Genomic DNA, 27996 nt, shown 5'->3' on the forward strand with positions numbered 1-27996 from the left:
TTTCCATTCAGGTTTAAAAAGCGAATGCTGATAGAACAGCTTGAGGGTTTTCTGGAAGAAATCCATCGGAGATCCAACCAAGTCAACCATATCAACAGCAGCTAAGAGATGCTTTGCACAGGGCACGGCTGTATTACCTGCATTCATTTTTGACATGCACTCTCGGCTCAAGCCCCTGTCTGAAAGACTAAAAGCTGCTCTATAGTATGATGGAAAAAGTATCCGTAATCTTTTTCTTCATTTCTGTTATTTTTGTAATGTGAAAAATATCACTAAAAACATTTTTATTTAACAAACTAAACATAGAGAATTTCTTGCTTGTCATTGACTTAAGTGTCACTTTCCCTCAGGTTCTATTTTCTTAACCCGACCTTCAAAACTATCATCTCTGTTAAGGTTGAACTTTGCCAAAAAAAAAAAAAAAAGTTGCTTTGTAATTTTCAAAAAAGCACATACATTAAACAAGGTAATGTTTTGTATATACAGTTATTTTGGATATATTATTGTAAGTTGTACAAATGTATTTTGAAAAATATTTAAGTAAAGCACTTTTGTTATTCCATCCATAAAAAACCTCTTTTAATCTTTGGTGGTTAGGAATGAGTACAGTTTTCATTGAAGTGGCTCATTTCTCTCCTCCCCTTTTTAGATCTACATAGTTTTGTCAGTTTTTATGAACCAGCTACAATTTTAAGCCTCGTTGGAAATGCTGACTCTTCGGTTCTCAGAATAAGATATAAATTACTAAAAGAAACTAAGAAAGTTACATTTTGATTGACTGCATAGTTACGATGCTAGATTGGCATAGCACCATATATTCGGTCTTATTTTTACCGAACAGGATCGCAGATGTCATCTACTGTATGCACACCAGAGAAATGGCAAAATGTGGGATTATTTAATTTTTCTTTAAGATTTAACAATCTCTTTCTGTTATCCCAGCCTCATCCTTTGCTCCTTAAAGAGGCTTGCTGTGTGCCTGAACCTCTCTCCCTTCCCAGGCCTTGCATTGCAAATTAAAAGGGAATATTTTTAATGTAAAGTCTGAATAGGAGGTAGAGGATGTGGTGGTACTGATTCAGTTGTTAGGTGAGTAGACACTCAATGCATGTCTACTGCAAGTGGAGGTGTGATTGTAGCATGGGTATGCTTACCTGTGCTGTTAGCTTTAATCTAGCTAGACTGGGTGACAGTAGTGTAGTCTACTGGTGGCACAGGTTAGGAACCAAGGTACATAGGATCCCCAGTGGGCTTGTACTCTGGTGTCCTAGCACAAATTCCTTAACAGCCTCTCTCTGCTGGACTGTTTCTTTTGTCGGCACTTCAGGCTGCTTGTTTACCTCACCACCTCAGCTTGGTAATGTAAATGATTCTGGAATCTAATTCAGTTTAAATTTTTTGTTTAAAACTTTGATTTCAGAAGCAGGAAATAAACCACCACTTGAAAAGTAGAAGATAATGTAAAGCATTGTGGTGGGTTGGTATTGCCTCCTCTCAGGTGACTCAGTCTTGTGAACAAAGACCACAAATAACTGTAATGAATTCTGTTGGTTTTAACCAGTCTCCTGTTAACTTGTGACTCCAGCCATTTTTTAAAAAGAGTAAAAGATGCTTTTATACAGCTACGAAATAAAAGCACACAACATAAAATGCAAAAGTAATACGTTTTATTTACAAGGTCATTTGGTTAAACATTTATCCATTCTTCCTTGTGGATTTTTTGCAAAATAATTTTAAGTATTCAATTTTAATAAATATACATATAGTGTGCTTCAGTTTCGCTAAAGGAAATATGATTGCAGAAGGAATAATGGGAGGATGCTTTTGACACACTTATTCTGAGGGATTTGTAACTCTTCCTATAAAGAGCACTGAACCTGTGAATTAAAATAAACACATCATTAAAATTGCACATTCAATGTGCAAACTTTCAAAAATTGTACACATGTAATTGTGCACCTAATTTGTATATGCAACTAGTAGATTAGCTTTTAGATGGTCACATATATGCAAATACTGGTTTTGTGGGAGAAATTGCAGTGACTGTTTGTATTTTTGAAAGTCTGTGAAATGAGTTAAGGGCAAGGTTAACTTGTTAATTTTGCACATTAGATTCAGTTGCTTATTAAAGGGTTGGTAGCTGAACAAGAAGTGTCCTTGTCTAGTATGAGTAAATCTTGGCCAAAAAGAAAATGACTTTGAACTTGACAAAGCAGTAATGGGCCAAATTTATTCCTCATTAGATTCAGTCATTGACATATACTTTAAATCACTTAAACTAGAATGGGTTTATATTTTATCATCTTGTCTTCTCTCTCTAGAGAGAGATGTTCAACAGTTGCATTTCAGAGAGGAAAGTGGTGCTCTTAATTGTGTCATAATTCGGACAGGAGCCATATTCTCCTCAGTATTTAGAAAGTGTGTAGCACATTGCAGAATATAAATATGAGGGGAGAGATCCTGAGTTTTTGTTCTGCAGTGAGACCTATTGTTAACTTTCACAAGGCAGGAGTTTGGAGTTTGCTGCCCTCCAAAAGAATAATAAGCCAAACTTTAAACATCAATATTTTTAATAGCTTTATTTACTCTTTTCCCCTCCCCAAAGAAGAATCTTCTAACACAAGTAATTGTACATATATACGTTTTTACACTTTTTTGATGAACAGAAAAGAAAAAATGTGATTTGCTGTTCTATGACTGTTTCTGATGCTATTGTGATTAGAATGCTGTTTGGTGTTTTTTTTCTTGCTCTATTTGATTTTTCTAAATTTGTATTTTACAGTCCAATTTTCTTCCTATTAAGTGAATAGTTCAGTATAGTAAGTTTTATTTTTTGTTCAATTTGCTTACCAAAACCACGTTTAATACTTGGAAGTGGCAACCTTTTTGCTTATTTTCTACTGTTCTTAGTTTAAAAAATTTCTATCAGTTATATTTTTAAGGGATTTTTATGGACATTGAAGTCACTTTAGAGAATAGCTCTTTATTTATGGGAGACATTAGTAAGATTTTTTACTATTAGGCGAGTGACTCCTGTACTGAATAAATGAATTATGCGTACCTGTATTGGCGTGCCTCAGGAAAAAGATAAAAGGTCTGTCTGCTTTGAAAATAGGAGTTCGAGATCTTTTTAGTAACACCATAGCTGCCGTGCAAGAGAGAGAAAACATTCATGTCAATTTCCCCTTCTCTTTTATAGAGCACTGTCATAAAACTCTGATTTTTACTACCCTAACCATCAAGTTATTCCTCTGTCCTCACTGTGATGAAAACAAAAAGTAATTGTTAATTTACCCAACAGAAAAAAATCACGCAGGTGAATGAGCAAGTAAGGGTTGCAAGGATGAATTACATTGGTAATGTGGTTCTATATGCTCACTGAATGATTACGGCTGCTTGTCTTTTGGGTTTTAAGAGTCAGCACTGCTGTTTTTTTCATTGATAGTACTAACGCCCGGTCAAGACACTGCAGCACTACTTGCCCTGTTCATAACTACATAGAGACAGAATTTACAGTAAGTAGACAAATGACACAAATTATAACTAAAATGATTAGGGATATGGAAAAGATTTCATATGAAGAGAGATTAATAAGACTGGGACTTTTCAGCTTGGAAAAGAGATGACTAGGGGGATATGATAGAGGTCTATAAAATCATGACTGGTGGAGAAAGTAAAAAAGGAAGTGTTATTTACTCATTCTCATAATACAAAAACTAGGGGTCACCAAATGAAATCAATAGACAGCAGGTTTAAAATGAACAAAAGGAAGTATTTCTTCACACAATGCACAGTCAACCTGTGGAATGTCTTGCCAGAGGATGTTATGAAGGCTAAGACTATAACGGGGTTAAAAAAGTAGATAAGTTCATGGAGGGTAGATCCATCAATGTCTATTAGCTGGGTTAGGCATAGAACGCTGTTTGCCAGAGGCTGGAAATGGCCAATGGGATGGATCACTTGATGATTACCTGTTCTATTCATTCCCTCTGATGCACCTGACATTGGCCATGGTCAGAAGACAGGATTCTGAGCTAGATGGGCCATTGGTCTGACCCACTATGGCTATTCTTAAATTATCCCATTCGTGAGAAAAGTATGCTAAGGGCTGTTATAACGGGGACAATGACCAATTGTTCTCCATGTTCCACTGAAGGTAGGACAAAAAGTAATGGACATAATCTGCAGTAAGGGAGATTTAAGTTAGATATTAGAAAATGCTTTCAAACTACAAAGGTAGTTAAACTCTGGGATATGCTTCCAAAGGCGGTTTTGGATTCACCATCATTGGAAGTTTTTAAAACCAGGTTGGACAAACACCTGTCAGGGATGATGTAGGTTTACTTGGTCATGCCCCAGTGCAGCGGGTTTGATTTGATGGCTTCTTGAGGTCCTTCCAGACCTACATTTCTATGATTCAGTGACACACTCTTCCCACTTTTCCAGCCCTTCCTGAACACATTCTCTATTTCTGAAAAACAGTTCCTTTCAATGGGCCTGCTGAAATTAATGCGACTTCTGTAAGTGACTTCAGTGGGGCAAAGATGTGGTGCTATGTCTGCTGATGGCAGTTATGCTTAGTCTTTGATATGTAAACATTTGAAGTCATCTTATCTCTTCTACAGGGGATTTTATTGGATACATTACAGGTATGTTAATGCACCAATAAGGATGAGAATTTAAGTCAAGAAACTCAAAATCTTTGTCTCCACAGTGAAGTTAATTATATAGTGTGCATACACACTATATAAAACATAGTTAATTGTATAAACAACCAACACTAATTCTACTTATGGACATGACCATCAAGATAATGCTACCACAGACATTGAGCCAGATCCTTAAGTGTGGTTGACCAATACTTCCCACTAGACACAAAGGGCGTAGACTAGACAAATGTGGTTTAAAGCCGCCTTTATGCTCCCCTTCTCTCCAGAGCAGCTGGGGACCAAATTAGTCTCTACTCAAGATGAAGCAATTCAGAGTATTCCAGCCTTGGATTAAAAAGGTGCAGCATGTTCCAGGTATACTACCAACACATCCCCTGTGCCAGGATAGCAAGGAGTAGATGGAGATGCAAGCTGGAGATTCCCATATGCAACGAGAATCCCGAGTTGCTGTGGTAGGGCTCTTAAGACATGAAGATGGAGCGGGAACTGAGGACCATTAACTTTTGAATCTCCCTATTTTAAAATTCTCAACATTCTAATAGAATTAATGTAGGGTTTTCTATTTAAATGTCCATAGTTTTTTTATTTTTTTAAAAAAAGAAAAATATGAAAAAGCCATTTGTTTAAACCACAATCTATGCTAGAAGGTGCGATTTTGCATACAAAACTGTTTTTCCTTTTCTTGTGAAATTGCATCAGCCACCAGAAACTGTTGCACATGGGAAATGTAACTCCAAAACAAATGAGAAACTAAACCTGCAAAGCGTGCACAAAAATGAAACTTCAAATCCTTAACTTTAAAATTACTGTAGTGCTTTCTTCAAAACACTGGCTCTATAAGCCAAGTGAAAAGGTCAGTTCCTAGGGGCATCATTTTCAGAAAAATTCGGGGGATTGGGAGGCAATGTTGTCAGCATATAGAATATTATCTGTGATTATATTATATCCTGAAAAGTCGGGGGAGGAAAGGGAGTGGAAGACACAACAGAGCATATCGACCTATGAAAAGTGGGGGGGAGCAGTAACTGCCCTCCTTGCCCCATAGCAAATGACACCTATGTCAATTGCCTTTCATTAAAGAACATAATAGAAGGTTTGAACAATAAAAAATATCGTGTTTTCGTGTATTGGTAGTTCTTCAATGCTTGCTAATCTGAAGATGGTTGGGTTTTTCTCAAACTTTCCCATGTTCTGAGACCAAACATGAAAAAGAAAATATCTTAAAGTTATGAGCAACTGAAAATAGGAGATAGAATGCAAATGGCTTCTCAAATTTGGGCCTGATTCATCAAAGCACATAGATGTATGTTTAACCTTGGAGTTAATGGGGCTTAAATTAAGCACATTCTTATGTGCGTTGCTGAATAGCAATGGATTTAAGCACATGCTTAAATTCATTGTTTAAATTAGGGCCTTTAACTATAACATTTGTTGCTGCTATGATATGGCTCAGATACAAAACATTACTGAAGTTTGTATGTTTGATTTACCTGTAGCTCCTGATGCTTTCGTACCTTCTTCTGTCACTTCAATCTTTGCGTTATGAATAGCTTCTGAAATGTAAAGACTGCCTTGATCTAACAAACCAACCAAAAGTAAGTATTAATAGTTATTACTTGTTTGTCATTGTAACATCAACACAACCCTGTTTAAAAAAAGTTGATACGCGTCTATCTTAGCTTTTTTCTTATATTACTTCTCATTCCCATAGTATCTGAGCTCAATATAAATCCTGTAGATATCAGACATTTCATCCAGGGTAGGTTGGACAGTTTTTGTTTAAATTATTAAATTCAGAGATTAATGTAGACTAGTTAGTTCATTCCACTTGCCTAGATCTGATGGGATGTATTGGATGTTAAAAAGAGAACAGATAATGAATGCATTTTATCTTAAGCAAAAGTGATGTTTGTAAATAGAAAGAATTTTCAAAGACAATTTCTGAATAATTATCAAAATAAACACATCTCCACTACTGTCAAAACCTTTTAACCTGTATAGTTCATTGGTGACTTCTTAGGTCATTCATAATTTATAGAATGGGTGCAGTTAAGAATTCTACACTTTTACCAGCACTATGTTTGTGGAGTTAAAGTAATGGATAGAATGGTACTTATTGCAGGTTTTGTTTCTAATTCTGTTAGACAAGCAGCAGCATACATCAGAATATTGACAACAAATGACACTTATTTCTATTGCTTTCTACCAAGAACTACAAATGCTGGTTGTAAACCACTGCAATTCCTCCTTTAACCTTTCTCAAATTTAATATTAATTGTAAACTACTTACAAAATGGCATTAACTACAGAATGGTTGAATTACTTTGTAAAATAAGTCCAATTTTTATGAAATGGTAGTTTCTCAAGCATTTTACTACAATAAAAGTATGCAATAATGCTGACTATAATCTACATAATAGGTACAACCTTTCCTTTTGTCAAAGATATCTTCCACCAACCTCTTCCCTCCATTGATGTTAAAATAAATTTTCTTCAAAAAGATGGTGGCGAGAGAAACATGCATGCATGATGAGATTTGGTTTTATTCTGCTTGTCTGTTTCATTGTCTGAATGTGTTGAAGGGTGGTGGTCTGAAGGAATGAGCTATAAGGCTGGGTATTGGAAGAGAGAGTTCTAATCCTGACACTGCCACAGGTCACTGCGTAGGACTGAGCAAGTCATTTTGGGGACTGTGCCTCAGTCTCCCCATCTGTACAATGAGTATGACTTATCTTACAAATTAATCAGTTAATTTTAAAGTGCCTTATAAATTGCCATATAACTGCTAAATAAAGTAATCACTTGTCATTTGGGAGGCAGTGGTTAGTAAGAACAGGCCCCAGAAGCAAAACATCTGGGTTCTGTTTCATTGCCTGCCACTGGCTTTCTGTGTGACCTGGGACAAGTGACTTAACTGTCCTCATGCCTCCATTTTCCCCAAATGTGAAGCAGTAATAATGTTTTCCCAGCTTTTGAGGCGTGGTTCGAAGTTCTTATATAAAACACTACTATCAATACTAATTTATGTATTTCTTACTGTTTGAAACATATTTGTCATACTCAAACACAGGTTATTGGCTCAGTGCCAGGGTAATGAAGTGAAATTCTATGGCCTGTCATATAGAGGAGGTTAGACTTAGATAATCTAATGGACCCTTCTAGGTTTAAAATCTATGAATATTATTAAAAACGAATTGGTCCATACAGTGTTTTTCAGCAGCCTCACCAGTATTACAAACACTGGATTGCTGACAAGGCCTGCATCTCCAGAGACAGCTCACTGATTGGATAGTTCTACACTTTCGTAGTTGTCAAAATCTGAAAGTGCAATAGCTATAAAAAAGATTAAATAAACCTATAATTTTAGCATAGCTCAAATAACACATGATTATGGGGCGGAAATTCCACATAAAATTCTTGGTCAGATTAGGGCTGCGTGGCAGTTAAGTGCTGTTGTATCTTCTGCATCAAGCTATTTTATCATGTATAAATGAGCACATCAAAATTGATTTAAAATCAAAACCAAACAATGTCTCAGGTCTACAACAATTTAGAGAGAACATCTATGGGAAAATGTCATTGTCATGATGGCTAAAGAATTATTTTTTCATTTTAGTAACACCCATGAACAAGTAGGGATGAGAATCTAGTCTAAAAATTATCTGTCTAGCTTATGGAGGAACTAACTGCTAATAAGAATAGGAGACTGAGTTCTGTTTCCCATCTGTCCATGAACAAGTCACTTAACCTTTCTTGTGTCATTCACACCAAGAACTTTTTGACAGCTAGAATTAGTAGAAAGATGTGGCCAACCCACTATTGTCTGGCCATCTATTTTAAGAATTTTGTTTAAAAAGGTAAATGGGCCCAGGGCCCAAGCATAATTTTTTTGGGCCCAGTACAAACTTGTAACACGGGCCCCGTCCCACACACACATCCATGGTCCTCTGGGTCCCGGTAAAATGTAACCCTTTTCCCCCTCTCTGGGGACCCTGAATGGGCCTAATCCTGATCTTTTATATCAATGTGTAAATCTGGAGTAACTGCAAAGATGTGTAATGAACAGTTTCTGCAGATTTACAATGATATAACAGATCCGAATCTGGCCCCTATTCTCTGAATAAGCTCTTGCTGGGGCTTCAGGTGCCTGGCCTTGGGACTTCTGCCAGCCATAGCTCCTGCAGGGGCTCAGAGCACCCATTTTTGGGGGCCCCCAAATTGCCTGGAGTCCCTAGGCACAGGCCCACGTTAATCACTCCCAGCAGCACAGGGGAGATCAGATCCACCTCCACCTCAGGGAACCAACTCCACCTGCAAGAAGCTCTGGGCTGCTGCCCAGCCACGGAGCTTCCTGCAGCTGGGGGAGGTACCCGGAGGTGGGTCTGATCTCCTCCTGAAAGGGGCCATGCAAGAGAAGAGCAACTAGCAGCTGGGACTAGCAACTAGGAGCACCTGGCTGGGGCGCTCCCAGCAGCACAGGGAGATCAGACTCACCTCCACCTCCGGGAGCCTCCTCCAGCTGCAGGAAGCTTCCAAGGGGAGCAGTGGGGGCAAAAAACCTAGCTGGCTTCAAGACTAAGCTTGATAAGTTAATGGAGGGGAAGGTATGATGGGACAGCCTAATTTGGCAAGTTACTGATCTTTGACTACTAGTGGTAAATATGCCCAATGGCCTGTGATGGGATGTTAGATGGGGTGTGTTCTGAGTTATTACAGAGAATTTTTTCCCAATATCTGGCTGGTGAGTCTTGCCCACATGCTTAGGGTTTAGCTGATTGCTATATGTGGGATCGGGAAGGAATTTTTCCCCGGGGAAGATTGGCAGAGGCCTTTGGGGATTTTTACCTTCCTATGTAGCATGGGGCACTGGTCACTTGCTGATGGATTATCTGTACCTTGAAGTCTCTTTAAACCAGGATTTGAGGACTTCAATAACTCAGTCATAGGTTAGAAGTCTATTATAGGAGTGGGTGTGTGAGGTTCAGTGGCCTGCACTGTGCAAGAGGCCAGGTTAGATGATCATAATGGTCCCTTCTGACCTTAAAGTCTATGAGAGAGGGTGGCAATCCCACAGCCCCCCTACAACAGCTTTGTAATACCCCCCCCCCCCCAACCCCTTTTGAGTCAGGACCCCTACGGGTGCAACACCTGAAATTTCAGATGTCAACACCTGAAATCGTAAAATTGACCAATTTTAAAACCCTCTGGCTATGAAATTGACCAAAATGGACATGAATTTGGTAGTGCCCTAAACATAATTAATAATACTGAATTAAATGCTGAATTCCATTGGCAAGTGACCAATCAATGGTTTGATGGGCCTTTCACTAATTCTAGTAGTCAATAAGTTTTCTTGGTATTAATGGCAACTGTCAAGTTCATTGGGAACCACGAACTAATGCTGGGTCAATTAAGCAATCCAAAGAAATTCCCCCAAAAACTTTCTGAGCAGGAAGATTCACTGGCAAAACAAAATAGAAGTCTGAGAAAAGTGACACTTAGAAAGATTGCTGATAGTTCTGTAAGACCCCAACCGCAGCTGCCCCATTCAATATTTATTATTATAGGTAAAAGGGAAATGCAGTGCTTTTCTCCTTTGTGCCTGAGCCTGCGGATCAACTCAGACTTATACGAGACAGGTCAGGGGAAAGGGAAAAATAAAATAAAGACAACCTTAAATAATGTAACAGGTAAAATTTTAGAAGTGCCACTCAAATTTCTCTTAATCAAAAAAACGGTGGGATTAAATCTCAAACAGTACAGAAGCAGCTTTCGTACATTGTAGTTCATCCTCCTTAAGCACTCACCCTATCAGAATAGCTGTTACAACATATTTATAATGTTGTGACCCATGGTGAACTTTAGTCAGTATATTAACACCTCATTTGTAATTAACAAAGCACCTTGCGCAATTAATGATTACATTATAATGAAGAACACATGTTCAAATTTAACAGGGGGTAAAAAAACAAAATCTGTGCCTGGCGCTTTGTTCCATTAAAGCAACTTTCCTATAATAGCAGTTTTCACTGTACCAGAAGATCTTCTTGTGGCCATGCTTTCATTTAATCACTATCACACATTGATGAGAATCACATTAGAAAGGCTGTCTCACCCATAAAGTCTCCATTTAATAGTCTTTCAGTGAAGTGCCCAAATTGGAATGGTTTATGTTGCTGGAAGTGATATATGTCAAAGCCAAAGCATGTGGACTGTCTTTTAATATTAAATCAGGATAAAACTTTCGAGGGTGTAGAATAACATCAGGTTTTTTGAGACCGTGGTAGTCAATTTCTATCTTAACAACATGTGGTTGTGGGGTATTATGCTTGTTGGCTGGATATTATGTTGATTGTTGGATTTGCGGGACAGAACACAGGGAGATTACAGGCATGTGTAAAGGTTGTTTGCATGAGTGATGTCAGGACTCGGAATAAAGAAGCCTGTTGTTACACCAACGTCACTGACTGTGGAATGGCTTTTTAGAATCAGTAATAAATGCTTGATCTGCAACGATCCTTGTAGACTTCAGCCTGCACCTAAGCAAATACATTCCAGCGATGTGCTGTCTCACTGGCTTTAATCTCTAAAAAAATCTTTCCCCAGCAACAGATTTTGCTTAACCTAAAATGCAACAGTTTGAAAGAAATTTCAATTCTACAGTAGCTCAATAGAATCTGGGTTGTGGTTTTAAGTTTCGTGGAGCCAGAAGTATAATTAATACATAAAGCTCAGCTCTCTTGAATCAAACAAATATATAAATGTCTACAATAAATCAATACATTGAGTGATCATTTCCTACAAATGGAATAATCTTACCTGAAATACCTTTAAAATCAGCCTCTGTTGGATCAAACATGTCTGTAATTCCCAAGGCAGGTAAAACCATTTTTAAGTCAAAGTAACTTTGAATTCTGAATCTAAAATTAACACAGTAGATTTCATTTAAATATGTACGTAACCTTTGCATTTGCCCCCATTTGTGCTTTCCATTTTTTAAAATTATCAGTTTGGTGTAGGTAAGAATGCTTCTGCAAAACATTAGCTTGGGAAAAGAGCATTCGTGCACAAAACATTTTTCTGTTTTATTAACGTGGGGAATATATTTCTGGAGATATGCAATAAAGCTTTCCTGTGCTGATCAATGTGGGAGGTACATCCAGGAAATGCCCCTCCCTCTTTTGCACCCAGATGATACATCCTGACATTCTGTTCGTTTGAAAAATACTGTTGGATCATGTGCACATTCTGGCAACAGCAAAGGGCTGGTGTGATGGACAATGTGAACTTGCCCTATACACAGAAGAAATGCAGTGATTGATGATAGTTGCTGGAGCTCCGTTTTATATTTTTAATATAAAAACAAGTAAAAAAAAAAACTTTAAAAAAGTTGTCTAAATATTTAAAAGTATTCTTTATGAAGCAAAAAGAAGCAAGAATGGACACACACAATTTTCTTCCCTTTGTAAATTTTTACAGTGTTAGTGTATCTCAAACAAATGTCTTAAATATAATTAGGACTTGTAGAATCAAACCCAAGTTGTTTTTTAAATAATGGTTTAGTTATAGTAAATAAGATACATATAATATTTGGCATTCCATTACCCATGTCTCCTGGCTAAAGGAGGGGGCTTTGCTTTGCTGATCATGTGATCAGGAGACTAGAGTGGAAAGTGTCCTATTAAAAGTACAGTTGTCCTATACATCATTGATTATTTCAACAATAATGTACACACCACAACTCTGACAATAAAAGATATGGTTAAAGGATGGCCATGCCCTCAAGAAGTATAAAGTCACTTACCTAGGCAGAAAAATATCCATCTTCATTCTTTTTAAGCTTTTGGCCCAAACAGTGATGATTTTAGCTGAGAGGTGTGACTCTATCTGGGAGAGAGATGTCCTCTCACTGGGAAGCACCACAAACATGCTGACTGTTGCCCCCAGATAAGGCAACTCAGCTACACTAAGCTGCTCCTGAGATGCGGTGTGGAACTGACCTGCAGGTTTGAAAACAATCCTTGACATCATTCAGGGGGAAAAAGCAATTCTAAGGAACTAGATGGCTCAAGGCACTAGTAAGGGGATACAGAGCCTTTTGCCACTAAGTCACTGCCTTGAATAGGGACCAGGTTGTTAATAAATGAAGGTCAGTGGTTCACATGAACTGGGTTGGTGGTCTCAGTCCACTTTCGAGCAGACAAAACATAGTTGCTAACACAAATAGCAAAAACTGACATCCTCTGTGGCCGTCTCAGTGGCCAGTCTAGTGAAGCATGTAGATTTAGCTATCTTCTCACCCTAATGGTACTCCCTTGAGGTCAGGATTGAGGAAATTTGGTGAGGCAGTGTGGTAAGTTTATAATTTGACTGGTCTTGCTATACCTGTTTTTGAATAAATCGATGACTTCATTCTCCAACTCTTTCAATAGAGCACTTTTCATTAGAACTACACTTATTAGGAGAAAAGAAAAAGCAGCTCCTGTTTGACTCATTGAGAAGTACTTTGCCCAACGCTCTCATCCCTACACCCAAATCAATAGCACAGGTTAAGCTGCTTTCTAGAAGCACATAGCTTTATTGAACTATAAAGCATTTAGAACCTGTTAAATTCAGACAAAAATCATTAAAACTATAACCCCAAAAGATACTTCTTAATGGACCTTCAAATGAATAATTGGTTAGGGAACAGGGTACAGCATGCATTAATTTAAGTGTCATTACTATTAACTAGTTGCTGACTGCATCACATACATTCATTAAAACTTTTTTGCAGTTGCAATATCACAGTCCTCCTAAACCCCCTTTAAGGAGCCTGTGTTCCAGTGGAATAATAGCATGTCAAAGAACAAATCCTGCAGGGTCAGCAGAGAGAAGGAGTTAAAGATAGGGTGCAGTAAAGTGGCTTATGTGCACTATATGGAATAGCAAACCTCAAATATAGGCTTCCCCTTTACCAAACTATAGGAGCTGATGCTTTAAGAGTAGAGGTATATTTTTTTTACTCAATGATCATTAGTTCTATTTGCAATCTCACAAATCCTGATATATAACCATAATGTCTAGATAAGTATTTGGCTGTGTATCATTACAAAAGTCAGTCAGGTTCACATGGTAGCACTCGTTACTTTTGAAAATCATAGGTTCCAGTACAGCAGTAGGATTTAGACTCCTACCCAGTGTTACCTTTGCAATATAGCGTGAGAGGGGGTGCTGCACTGTTAATGACACTTTCCTATGGATAAGATGTTAAAATATCAACTATCCCTTCTGTTGTCTTCAAATGGCTGTCCAAATGAAGAGATCCCCACTTTTCAGATTGAGAAGGGAAAAAATCCAGTGTTCTGCTCAACATTCCAGCTCTCAACAAGAGTCCAAGCCTATTTATTCCCACTGAAGTCAGCAGGAGTTTTGCCATTTGCTTCAGTGAGAGCAGAACTGAGACCTAAAACAAGTTCTAAAGTTCAAGCCTGTGCTACAGTAGGGCATTAATGGCTCCTGTTTTTATCTTAAATCATCATTAAACTACAGTATCTGTCACAGGAGAAGTTTCAATAAAAGAATAACAGACAGGTTTTATATTTCAGAGGAAAGGTCTATTTCTGAGCTATTATATTTTTCCTTGATGTTTTTCCAAACGGCTTTCCTCCATGTTTGTACAGCACCTAGAACATTGCAAGCAATACAGGAAGTAAGTAAATTAAAAATGTATGTAGCTGACAGTATTGTTTCATATATCAGATGTGGCATGAAAAGTAGTTACCATAGTTGACTTCAGCCATGTGGTACATTGTGGGCACTTTCAGGGTGAAGCCCTCTGCAGTGGTAAAAGGCAAGGACTGAGTATCTGTGAAAGAGAATTTCTTTTGCCACAGGCTTTTGAAGTACATGGTGCTCACCACAGCCACCTGGTTAAGCGGCGAAGCAACTGTATCCAAACAAATGGAGTCTGCTTCCCCACCTGTGTAAGAAAAGATGAGTTATCTTCTTTCTCTCTCACACACGTGCACATAATCCTGCATCTTTCTCCTTTTTTTTTAAGTGACATTATACATAGGGCCAAATTATCAGGTTCTTTTTTCAAACTCTACTGAACCCGTTAGTCCTGATATGCTACAAAAGTGTCCAACTCACAGAGGTGAGCATTCTGCCTGCAACAAATTGGGGCTGAGGGTCAGGCTGAAATCAGTTCCATACTTTTGTTCATATTTGAGCTCAGAAAATTAATGTGTCCCTTATTTTTTTCTTGGCATTCACTACATTCAATATCAGTTACACACCTATATATTTTTAAAGAGACCAAGCTAGGTGGATCATTGGCTTACTCTGGTATTGCAAATGCTCTTACTCAACATGTTTCATGGTTAAAACACTCTTGCTATCTTTACTTTCTCTGTTAGAAAGTATATTTAAAGTAAGCTTTCTCCTCTACTTAGAACAGTGTTTCTCAATCTTTTAAGTAGCAAGTACCCCCTAACTTCTGAACATTTTGATAAATACCCTAACACTCAATTTTCCACTCTGAGAAATGCAATCTTTGTCCCCTTTATCGCTGGATGACTATATTTCTCATTAAGCAGGAGAGTTCTGAGTTCTGCAATGCTGTGTGGCTGTGGCAGATCACAAACCCCCCTGCTGTTTCTCCCCTCCTGTGTCCTCCCCTTTCTCTATATAGGAGCAAAGGTCAATGCCAACCAATCACTATGGCCTGATGGTGGGGTCATGTGGTGTTCTCACACAGGTGGGAACTTGTGAGATATGAGCAGGCACTAGCGGCCCACCAGAGTGGATAGCAGTGCTCCCCATGGCCATCTCTAGGGGGGTGCGGGCCTGGGCCAAATCACACTGGGCTCTCCGCCTGGCTTTCTGTGCACTGGGTTTTGAGCAGGAGAGGGGAACCACCTGGGCAAGTTGCATGCGGCTGCCAGCCCAGGAGGTGGGCAACTGCCATCTGGTCCGAGCTGGGGTGGAGGAGGCTTCTGCGCAGGCTGGGACCCGGGGATGTGGGCAGGCGGCAGGCAGCTGCTGCCCATCTTCAAGCCAGGACGCGGGAGGCTGTCTCTCGATTCAGAGCCGGGGCACGGGTGGCAGCCACCCAGCTGCGAGCCCAGCTTGCAGGGCACAGGAGGCTGCCTCCGGGCTCCCACATGGGAGCTGGGACTGGGCAGGACATGGGCGGCTGCCACCTGGCTTCCTGAAAAGCCAGTGGCTGTGGCCCAAGCCAGCAGCTGCCACCCGGCTTCCCAGGACTGGGGCAGCTGCCGCCCGGCTTCCCAGCTACGAGGTGGGACCAGGCAGGAAGCCGGTGGCTGCCACTCACCTCCCCCTGAAGCCGGCGGCTGCCGCCCGCCTCCCAGCTGGGACTGGGCTGGAAGTGGGTGGCTGCCACCTGGTTTCCCCAGAAGTTGGCGGCTGCCGCCCGCCTCCCTTCACTGGGTTTTCTGCTGTGTGTACCCCCTGTCTGTCTCTCGCATACCCTCAGGGGTACGCGTACCACAGGTTGAGAAACTATGACTTAGAAGAAGCTGAGAGATGATTGCCACATTTGGGGGTCAGGAAGGAATTTTCCCCTAGGTCAAATTGACCAAGACCCAGGATTTTTCCATCTTCCTCTGCAGTGTGAGGCATGAGTCACTTGCTGGTCTGAACTAAAATAAATGGTGGATTCTTTGTAACATGAAATCCAAGTCAAGATTTGAGGACTTCAGTATCTAAACCAGAGGTTAGCGGTCTATTACAGGAGTGGTGGGTGAGATTGTGGCCTGCAATGTGCAGGTCAGACTAGATAGTGGTGATTCCTTCTGACCTTAAAATCTCTAAGAAGGGTAAATTTTCAGTCCTAAATAACTGCATAACTGCTTCTATCAGTAATGAAAAAGTGTAGCTAATGCTGTGTGCAATAAGTTGAATGTGAAACTATGCCCAGAGTCTGTTAGCATCAATGATAGAAAATAAGCCTAGGACATGATTGTGTCCTCTTTGACATGAAATAAAGGCTCTGGTGTGAAGTTTTCTAGCTGATCATACCATTTTATTCACCTCTCCTCTATGAAAGCAATTGGCAGTGTCAAAAAATATAGTAAAATATTATCAAAGTGCAAGCTCATATTGTCAACAATCTTTCCTGAAGCAATAGTTTTCTATCATAAAGTCCTAGTTCTCTTGAGGAAGATAGAGGGGACATTTCAAGAGCAACTAGTATCAGCCTCAATGTGGATGTTTAAAATCACATTAGTTACTTGCTAATCAAATTGATGGCCAAATTCATCCCTGGTATAACTCATGCAAAGCCAGTGGCACAAACCAGTCATTAATTTGGCCCAATGATTCTAATGGCTTTCTTTTTATAGTCAGTTTTTCACTGTTTGGATTTAGTTTCATTAATATTCCTGGTCATGTAAAAAAGGAATAAAGTTAGCTAATTTCATCTTCTATTTTCACTGTACAAGCTAATGGGCCAATACTGCAAACACCTACAATTGAGTTTACTGAGTATTCATCATAGTGAACGCTACACTCAGTAATAGGTGGAAGAATTTGGCTCTATCTTCTTCTTAGAACATCCCTGAGCAGTCAATATTATTAGCCTCATTTTACAAAGCAAAGGACCAAGACAGAGTGGTTAAGGGATTGATCCCATAATCCTTTACTTATATACTTAGACTTACTGCAGTCTTGCCCCAGGTTACATTGTGAGTCAGTAACAGGGCTGTGATTAGAACACAGGAGTTCCTGGCTCCCAGTCATATGTTCAGACCACTAGAATATACCTCTCTGTAGAGAGCATAGCACTGAAGTTTATTACATTTGGTTAAATGCTAGAGTGCTAACCGCTAGTATCTGTACAGTTTTATTAATACAGCCATGTTCTACATAATCATCTCTGTTAGTTGTTGTTTTACCTCCAGTGTTACTTGTAACCCATTCAGTTATTTGTGCAGCAGTCCTGTTAGGTTCACTGAAGTTGGTTTTCCGCAGGCTGCTATTTGCCCAGAGTGCAGTGTGCTCAATGAAATCAGGAGACAGATGAGTTCCAGCTTGTACAAATAGGGCACATGCCAGCTGAACCACAGGGCCTTGGCTAGAGTTGGTCACTTCTTCGTATCTGGTATACAAGAAGTCCTGCACTCTCTGATCTGCCAGACAGGAGAAAAATCAATGCTGTAATTCTCGAGTTGAAACGAACGATGGCCAAAATAAAGTGTTAATGATCATTCATTGCCGAGAAAATTGTCAGCACTTAGCAAATAACAATGGAGCATTTCTTCCTGTGTGATTGCAAAAGCACTTAACAAAATAGGATTCTAATGCAGATTGGGCCCTCTGGATGCTACAACAATATCCAATAATTCATAATTCAGGTATGTGAAACCATTAGTGAGGCTGAGACAATTGCCTAGAAACACCCTGCAATACATTATACATACAAAGAACATTTTCATAGCAGAACACAGAGGAGGACATTAATAGAAAGAACAAAGGTCCACTAGTCTTAGCTCCATCTGACTTCAGTCACAGGAAAATGACTGTGTGGACACGAACCCTTAATTCTAATGGATGAATCCTGCTCACTTCTCCAGAGCAAAGTGATAAAAGCCCAAGAGGTACCTTCCAATATGTCCTGGGGAAAAATTGCCTCCTAACTTCAAATTTGGCCACTATTTCAAGTCTCTGCATGCAAGCAAGAATCACTGTAGATACAGGTCTAATCTGTGTATGCCTGCAGATGCCATGGCTGTTTCAGTAACTGCCCGTGCTTTTCATAGGAAGTTGAAAAGAATTCACAATACTGATTAAATTCAGAGAAAAAAGCCTCTCTCTGTATCTAACCCACGCTCTGTAGCGTTACTGCTTGCAGCTGTATGATAGACATTATTTTAGAAATTGTGGCTGCACTAAGTAGTTGACCTTACATCACATTCTATCTGACTTTTCTGTTTGAAAATAGTTCTTGCTCTTGCTTTTAAAAAAAAACCCTATTCTTCAGGGGCCTGTGTGCAGTCCCACTTTTGTGGTCTGCTGCTAACATTGAGCTGCAGAACTGTATACAAAATCTGCTTGTGGGTAGAGAGGAGGGGAAATACAGTAGTGCTCTTGTGCTAGGATGACCTCTATATAAGACAGTGCATCCCACCTCAGTTCCTTCTCTGCCAGAAGTTCTGCCTAAACAGAACTACCTCTTTTTAGTTGTTTGTTAGCTCCTCCATCAGCCCTTTTGGCCACAGCTTTGCACTGGGAACTCATGTCCAGTTGCTTATCTGCCACAACCCACAATTCTTTTTCAGAGTCTCATAGACTTTAAGGCTAGAAGGGATCACTGTGACCATCTAATCCAACCTTCTGCACATTGCAGGCCACAGAACCTCGCCCGCCCACTCCTGTGATAGACCCATAATCTTGGGCTGAGTTACTGAAGTCTCGAATTACGATTTAAAGATTTCAAGTTACAGAGAATCCACCATTTACTTGCATTTAAACTTGCAAGTGATCCGTGCTGCAAAGGAAAGCAAAAATTCCTTCCTGATCCCAAATATGGTGATCAGTTGGACCCTGAATATGTCAGCCAGATCCACTAGCGCAGACCCCTGGGAAAGAATTCTCTGTAGTAGCTCAGAGCCCTCCCTATATCGTGTCTTATCTCCAGCCAATGGAGATATTTGCTACTAGCAGTCACAAGTAGGCCACATGCCATTGTAGGCAGTCTCATTGTACCATTTCCTCCATAAACTTATCAAGTTCAGTCTTGAAGCCAGTTAGGTCTTTTGCCTCCACTGCTCCCTTTGAAAGGCTGTTCCAGAACTTCACTCCTCTGATAGTTAGAACTAAACTTGTTACGTCCATTTGTTCTTGTGTCAGCAGTGGTACTTATTTTAGATAATTCCTCTCCCTGGTATTTAGCCCTCTTTTGTATTTATAGAGCATCACTGCTTTCCAGGATAGAGTCCCCCACCCTGTAAACACAGCCTACAGCAGTGGTTCCCAACCCCTGGCCTGTGGGGGCTTTAAAAATGGCCCACGCTCCCCTCCCATTGGCTGGGAGGCACGCTGCAGCTGTCAGCCTCCTGCCTTGTCCCAGTGCATAGACGCAAGGCAGGGTACATCTGCCTGCCTCCCAGCCAGTCCCAGCACAAAGCCGGGACCCTGCCGGTAGCCACCCACCACCCCGCCAATCCCAGTATGCAGCCGGGAGGCGGGCTGCATCCTTCCGGCTGGGCCTGGCACAAAGTGTGGGGCCCCCAGAAGTGGGGTCCTGGTCGGTTGCACTGATTGGCCATCTGTGGACAGCTCTGGTGCTCGGCTTGGGTCCGTAGGTGCTGGGGTCCCTGCTGGAGCCAGAGGGAGGGGAGCACTGAACTCCTGTCCCTCTGGCTGCAGAAGGGAGCCATAGCCTAAGGACCATGGGGAGTGTGTTACTGCAGGGCTAAAAGATGGTGCAGGCTCCTTGCTGCAGCCAGGGGACAGGAGATCAGCGAGAAGGCACCTTCCTCGCTGAACTCTTTCCCTCTGGCTGTGGTAGAAGTTGTGGGGGCTGCTGACGGAGCAACCAGGACCCACCATACCTGAGGAGGGGCAGGACTAAAAATCAGTGCCTTCCGGTTTGGTCTGCACTTAGCAGACCATCCACTGTGACTTAGCTGCCAGACCCTGTGCTTCTGTAGTGACAGTCACTCATCTACAGTGGTGCTTTGTGAGTGTGTGATATATTGTGCATAATTTGTAGATATAAAATAGTCGATGTAAAAATGAGCACAGTAGCATCAAAAGAATCAAAAAAGCAAAAGTCAGAGGACAGTGCAGCTGGAAATGTATCTTGTCATGAGTTTAATAGTGAGTGGAAAGAAAAATATATGTTTACGATGGGAGAAAACCAGTCTGTTTGGTTTGTGGGTTTTGTGTTTCTGTGTTGAAAAACTACAACCTGGAATGACACTACAACAGTAATCACACAGACCTGGATGCGAAATATCCAATCGGTTATGATGTATGGTCGGAGTATGTTGCCAGGAGAGAAAGTACACTAAGCAGTCATCAGTCATTATTTGTGAATAAATACGAGCAAAGCAGAAGTGCAATTGTTGCTTCCTATGAGGTAACTGTATTGTTGGCCAAAAAAAAGAAAAAAAAGAAGCCTTTTACAGATGGAGAGGAAATCATGAAGCCTGCCCTAAAAATAGCAGTCAGATTGTTGGGCGACAAGCACGTCAAGATCAAATTTAAAGACATACATCTGTCAAATAACACTGACATGTTGAACAGCTTTCTGAGAATGTTAAGGATCACGTGGCTTTTCATGCCTCAAAGTACAAGTTCTTTTCACTGGCTATGAATGAATCTAATGATATCTCTGACACAGCACAGGTCGCAATTTTTATTCAAGCTGTCAGTGAAAATTTTGAGGTCCTTGAAGAGCTGCTTGGGCTTCAGGCAATGCATGGCACCATAAAAGGGACAGGTTGTTTTGCTACCCTGAAGACAGACATGGAAAGAAATAATCTGGACTGGGGAAAGCTGGATAGCATCTGCACAGATGGTTCACCTGTGTTGACAGGCAGACATGTTGGGTATCTTTCTCTGTTGGAGCAGTTTCTTGAACAACCACTGTTCAAATACCACTGTATCATTCATCAAGAGGCGTTGTGTGGGAAAAGTTTGCATCTTAAGCCTGTGATGGATGTAGTGCTGAAATGTGTGAACAAAATTCACGCCAGGCCTTTAAATAGACGAGAATTCAGACAGTTTCTTCTTGATGTGGAAGAAGAGTATGGTGAACTGTTGCTGCACTGTGAGGGCCGATGGCTGTCAAAAGGTAAAGTTCTTTCTTGCTTCTGGGAATTGAAGAATAGTGTGCTTCAGTTTCTGACAGAAATCGATGAGTTGCCTATGGAACGTGCATGTCTTGCAAACAGTGACTGGCTGAATGACTTGGCATTCTTAGTCGATACTACTGCTCCCCCTCAATACTTTGAATCTGAAGCTTGAGGGAAGCAACAAACTTTTCACAAATATGTGTAATGAGTTTGCTTCCTTTAAAATGGGGCTGCAACTTTTTATTTGTCAGCTAGCTTATAGAAAGCTTGACAGTTTTGAGCATCTGAGAGAGAGAGAGATCAGTGGACAATATAATTGACACAGACAAGTATAAGAGTAAAGTTGAAGCCCTGTTGGAAATTTTCCAGTCCCATTTTAGTCAGTTTGAAACAGAGGAGAACAATGTGGCTCTCTTTACAAATCCATTTATGTTTCCCAACGACAAGATCAGTTCGCTACAGGAGAAACTGCAACTGGAAATTATAAATCTGAAGGACCGATTTACTGAACTTCCAGCCCTTCCCACTGCGGCAGATATGATTTAATTTTGTCAAATGCTTCCAGTGACTGAATTTGGACATCTGCCTTCTTATGCTCAGTGTTATGTTTGCCGCTTTGAAAGTACCTACCGGTGCGAGCAAGCTTTTTCTGCAATGAAACTGATCAAAAACAGAAATCGTGCTCGCCTTACAGACACAAATTTGAGTGGTCTGATATTGTTGGTGACCACTAATCTGAAGCCAGATATTGACAAGTTAGCTTCTGGTCTTCAGGCACAGAAGTCACATTACATGAGAGCTGCATGAAATGGACATACGTTATAACTTTGTAACTGTTTTTAAGAGTTTAACATTTTTTTAAATTGGCTTTGCACTAAATAAATATTCACTTTAAATATGTAGTGCTTTGTAGTCCTTAATGGTGTATATACCCTGTATTCATCAATTTTTGAGAGTCGATAAAATAGTGGCCCTTCAGGGTTTAAAAATGATATTTGTGGCCCTCGAGAACCACTGGCCTTTGTTCCTAGATGTATACATTTACATTTAGCCATACTAAAACTTACATTGTTTGCTTGTGCCCAGTTTACCAAGCCATATTGCTCTGTATCAGTGACCGTCCTCTTCCTTATTTACCATTCGCCCAATTTTTGTTTCATCTGCAAACTTTATCACTGAAGATTTTGTTTTCTTTCTTATCACTGATAAAAATATTAAATAGTGCTGGGCCAAGAACCAATCTCTGTGGGATCCCCACTGGAAACACTCCTGCTCAGTGATGAGTACTTATTTACCATTACATTTTGAGACCTAGCTGTGAGCCAGGTGTTAATCCATTTAATATATGCCACGTTAATTTTGTATTGTTCTAGTCTTTTAATCAAAATGTCATGCAGTACCATGTCAAATGCCTTACAGAACTCTTAAGTATATTACATCAACACTATTATCTTTTATCAACCAAACTTGCAATCTTATAAAAAATGATATCAAATTAGTTTGACGGAATATATTTTCCATAAACACATTCTAATTAGCATTAATTAAATTAATAAAAAATTAAAGAAGAGTAAAGTCCCATATCAGCTGCTCCATTATTTTGCCTGGGATAGATGTTCACCACCAGTTTAAGCAGTATTGTTCCAGTCCAGAAAGAACTTTATCTTGAAGTGTTAGACTAAAATAGACACAGCTTATGTGTTAGGCCAAAAGTAAAGGGTTAATCACATCCTGGGTGGGAGTCCCTGCAGTTTTAAAGTTTCTCTTGCATTTATAATCACAAAGTCTAGCAATAGTTTCCCCGAAGGTTCATTTAGCAGCTATTTCTTCCTGTAATAATTTTGTTAGACACAAGCCTTTATTCTCTTACTCCAGTCTCCAGGTTTTGTGAGGGAATGGCTAATGCCTTTCCTACTACTAGAGGACCTTCCCCATCCTGGGATTTGAACTTAGTCTTAAGGATGTTGATGGGTCCACCCTAAAAGCCCCAGTCCCAAGCGTCCTTAGAATACCTGTCTGTCAAAATGACATTTTTCAAAGCCATTACCTCTGCAAGGAGGGTTAGCAAGCTAGGTACGTTGATGGCCTCCATCCTATACAGTAGTACATAAAGAAAAGGTCATTTTAAGACCTTGCCTCAGCTTAATGCCTGAGGTGTTCTCAGATTTTCATCTGTCGGAGTATATTTCCCTCCTTATTTTCTTCACTAGACAAGTGGAAGAACCATGGTCACCCAGGGGAGTCCTGTTTACACTACTTAGATGCAAAAAAGAAAAAGACCTGTGCTATTCTCTGTACTGTTATCTAGATGAGACTAAACATTTTGGAATATCAAACAGATTATTTGTTGCCTATGGGGAAACGTGCAAAGGGAACCTATTGGTAACAAACTCTTTCCCATTGGATTAAGAGATGTATTGAGCATTGTTACTTCACCAGAAAACGAGTACCTCTTGGCTTAAAGACATACTCTACTAGAGCCACAACTGCCTCTGTAGCTTTCTGAGCGAGGTTCTTATTTACAAAGCAGCTACGTGGCATTCTGACACGCTTTCAGTAAGCACTATTCATTTGACTTGGCATCGCACACCAATGCTTAGTTTGATAAGGCGATTCTACAATCCACTTTTTCCTACAATTTCTTGCTTGCTGTCCTCTGATGGCGGCATCGCTTGCTCAACTCCCCTCAGTGGGAATGCACAGAGGCTCTCAAAGATGAAAGGGGGGTGGGGGCTCTTGTTAGTTAGTAACTGCTGTTCTTTAAGAGTTGCCTCTGTGCATTCACAGTATCCACCCACCTTCCCCTTCACCTCAGCATTCTTTATATTTCAGGACTCTCAGGCTAGGAAGAAGGAGCTAAGGTTATCGGGGCGGTTTGCTTTCTTTTATAGATGGAGCCAATGATGTAATTCTAACAAGAGAGTGCTACTGCATGCCCCCACTGGGACACGGCTGTATTGTACAGTTCTGCAGCTCAACACTAGAGGCGTTAGGTGCCATAAATGTGAAGGCACAGAGGCAACTCTCGAGGAATAACAGTGATCAATAAGTAACCCTTCTTTTCTACATTCTTGATTTTGTTTTGGTCAACATAAGTTTTTTGAAGTCTTAAAATACAATAATGCTTTGCATCTAAATTAATCTAAAAGCACTATATAAGAGCTAGGGTATTATTAGTAGCATTAAAATGCAATCCACTTAGCTTCATTTTATCTTCAGGAGGATGCTGGGGGAAGGAAAACTTTGGAGTTTTCGCTCAATCATTCTGTTGAGGGGACGCGCACACACCAGGATGCCCTTAAGTCTCATGGATTTTGGGGCTCTGCTGAAAGCACAGTATGGTCATTAAAGCAGCCCTTTGCCTCTATATTGGCTCCAGGACCTTCTGCTCTCTCTTCTGGCAGTGCAGCTTAAATGGAGACGTGCCAAAGCTTCCTCTGCCAGCAGCTGTTCCAGAATCCCTTCTGAAAGAGGGAGGAGGTCCACTGCAACATGGAGGGGGCCTCAGGTTGCACTGATTTCTCCATGGAGTTAAGGGAGGGAGATGTTGTGCCCAACCTTTTCCTACCCCAGACCTGTCCCAAGAGTCTGTGGAGTATCCTCTGTGGAGTCTGGAGTAGAGGAGAATGGTGCTGCGGAAGTGGTGGTACCCAGCCAACCCCATAAGAAGAAAAGGAGAGATCATGGGAGACAATCTCCCCCTTGAGTTTAACACACAAAATCAACTTGCATAAACCTAAAATACACTTAAAAGGACAATGTCACGTGCAATTTGACTTTCTATTGCGATTTTGCTTAAATTTTCTCTTACAGAATCTAAAACCACTAGAAATACATCAGTGAAATCCTGTGTTAACAAATTCTAATTGAAGTGAACTTAAACACTGCAGCCTTTTGCTCGTGTGGGAGAACCTGGGACAGAAATTGGCTTGAGCTAACTACAAATAAAATGAACATTACTAGTTTCTTTTCCACTTTTCAAAGGGGGAGAAATGCAAACAGGAAATAAACAGCATAAATGGGGAAAAGCAACATAGATTTTTCAAAATATTCTCTGGTTTTAATAATCAGAGATGATGTTTATTATTATTTCATTGTGTTATAGCAGTGCCTAGAGACCCAATGGAAATCAGGGCCTCATTGTGCTAGGCACTACTACAAACACGTAACAAACAATCCCTGTCTCTGTCAAAGAGCTTCTATCTAATTGGACAAGGCAAAGAGTAGGAGGAGAAACACAAGGTCACATAGCAAGTTAGTGGCAGAATCAGGCATAGAACCCAATTCTGCCATTAAATTAGGACTTTTTAAGTATATGAGGCCAGATTCTCAGATTTCAAATTAGCCAGTTTACACCACCTGAGAATCCAGTCCATGATTTTTAACCTAATGGCATCCCTTTAATAACCTACATGAAGACTAATACCCTTTAGTGTTAAAACTTAGCTCTAAATTACTCTTTAGGGGGGAAAATATTGAACTCCTTGAACAGATGTCAAGAAGATTCACATATTTTTTAGGTGTAAAGTGCCTTTCTCATGTGTTTTGCATTAGTATGCTTGTGTTTGGCAAGCTCCTATGAGGATGTAAGAAATCAAAGATGGTAAAATCAAAAGCAGATGTTATACAAGGTACAGTATACCCAGTTTGTAACCTTAGTATTGCCAACAATCTTAGCTAACCAAAGTTTTGAATTTCTACTTGTGGGCCAGTTCAAAACTGCTTTAAACTATTTTATTTGATATTTGTTTATTCAGACAGACAAATCTTTATACGTTATTTTGCCCAACAGACTGTGCTAGAACAGATACTAGGAAAGCTGCAGAACATTAAAAAAGATTAATGCCAAGGAAAACTGATTCTCCCTAAAGAGTAATTGAACTTGCAATGGATAATGGTGGCTATGACTGTAGTTTTTGCCAGTTTGATGGATTTTGTGCCACATCCCTCATCAAAGTTAACAGCAGAGCTACAAAAATGTTAGTTCCAAAATATAATAGAGGAATGCAATTTTTTATCTGCTGTGTAAATGAGTTGATTTCATCCATCTCCAGGAAAACTTTTATTTGATCTCTTTCTACTGAGTTTAGCCAAACATGCCATTTGAGGAAACAGGTTCTCTTTTTCTTTCTGGGCATTCATTGTTGCTGCAGATTAAACAGAGTTGCCATTCTGGTTTATTTTCACATTAAACATAAGTAAGTTTACTTGAAGTCAGAAACCTATGTGGTTTGTGATGTATACAACTAAAATAGTGAGAAAATGACAGCCTTTTCTCAGAGATAATCCATTTTGTTTGTTATCTAGCACATAGAAAGAAGGAAGAAAAGCATTGAAACAATAGGTTTCACCAGTCAATGGAAAATCTCTTCAGTGCTATTTGTCAATTTTTATATGGGTGGGACTATTGCCTTAATTTCACTATCTAGTACATTTCTAAAGCTGTCTCAATAATTAAGTCCCTAAGAGACAAGAAGTGTGGCAAACAGTAAGGTGTAAGGCTTGCATAAAGGACTATTACTTAAAAGTGACTTTATTGAATTATAGCAAAACGGCATCATTGCAACTAATATCTTTCTTTGATTCATGTTGTAGATACTGTTTGTGAAAGACAGAGAAAATCTGTAGTACTTACAGTTTTTATCTGCATGTAATAGTTGGACTGAGCTGGAATAATTATTTTTGAATACCAATGATTTACAGAAAGGTAATAATGACTCAGTCAGGTTACACAACACGACATAGAAATCTCTATAGATTTTAACTTTTGCTTTCATGTGATGAAAATAAATATCATGCTTAAGAATACTGAAGTCTGCTCTAAAGCTTGCACAATATGTATAAGCTACAAATTTTGAAGATGAGACAGTCATCTGTTTTTTATAACCAGATCATGAAAAATAACTATTGATGTATTGTGTCAGGTGGTAGGATTAATCTTTGGTTAAAATGGAAAGAATACCCTGAGAATTCAACATTAGTTTATCTGGAGTTACATGTAGATGTTTTAAAGAGTGATCACTGCTCAGAAAGAAATAGGAAGAATACATACATGTCAACTGATTAAACAGTTCCTACGGTTCAATCAAATATGGAAAAAACAATGCAGTATGAGCTCTTGCAGACCTTGTTAATAAAAGAGAAGTTTCATTTGATTGTGTGCAATTGATTTCTCCTTAGTTGGTGAAGCTGTAAGGTGAACTTATTATATAATGCAACGCAGTTATTACTAAAAATAATTTGTCAAAGAGCACATTACCATGGATGTTGTATCCAAGAGCATTTTCCAGCTGCGTAAAGGTGTTTCCTTGAGCTCCAAACTGCAATAGCCCCAAAGAAATGGACACACTTGCCGGTGCAACTATCAAGTTAGTTCTGTTTTCTGATTCTGCTAGTCGCTGGTAGAGTTTGATGTCAAATTCTGTTTTCAACTCCTTTAGCTCATCATAGAGGTCACAGCTTCCATTGTTTAAGAAGCAAGAGTACAGAATGAGCACAGTGAGAACAAGGGACAACAT

The 27996-nt window shown here is 39.9% G+C and overlaps 2 protein-coding genes across 2 annotated transcripts in view; one reads left to right on the forward strand and one right to left on the reverse strand.

Annotated features, from left to right (window-relative positions):
• The window catches only part of INTS6 (integrator complex subunit 6), a 94676-nt gene extending 92539 nt beyond the window's left edge, over positions 1–2137 (forward strand). Inside the window, exon 18 of the mRNA XM_067563072.1 lies at positions 12–2137. Coding sequence (XP_067419173.1) covers positions 12–105 — 94 coding nt within the window. The 3' untranslated portion in view covers positions 106–2137. The remainder of the gene's footprint in view (positions 1–11) is intronic.
• On the reverse strand, positions 1834–27996 carry SERPINE3 (serpin family E member 3). Its single transcript, XM_067563073.1, has 8 exons — positions 27738–27996; positions 17573–17806; positions 14434–14631; positions 12475–12670; positions 11490–11590; positions 6161–6247; positions 3062–3145; positions 1834–1877 (listed from the first exon to the last, which is right to left on the reverse strand). Exons 1-8 carry the CDS (start codon positions 27994–27996, stop codon positions 1834–1836), a joined length of 1203 nt encoding a protein of 400 aa, XP_067419174.1.

This window comes from Emydura macquarii, unplaced genomic scaffold (genome assembly GCF_026122565.2).
Source record: "Emydura macquarii macquarii isolate MOO-44397 ecotype Brisbane River unplaced genomic scaffold, CSIRO-AGI_Emac_v2 contig_2473, whole genome shotgun sequence".
NCBI classification, from domain to species: domain Eukaryota; kingdom Metazoa; phylum Chordata; order Testudines; family Chelidae; genus Emydura; species Emydura macquarii.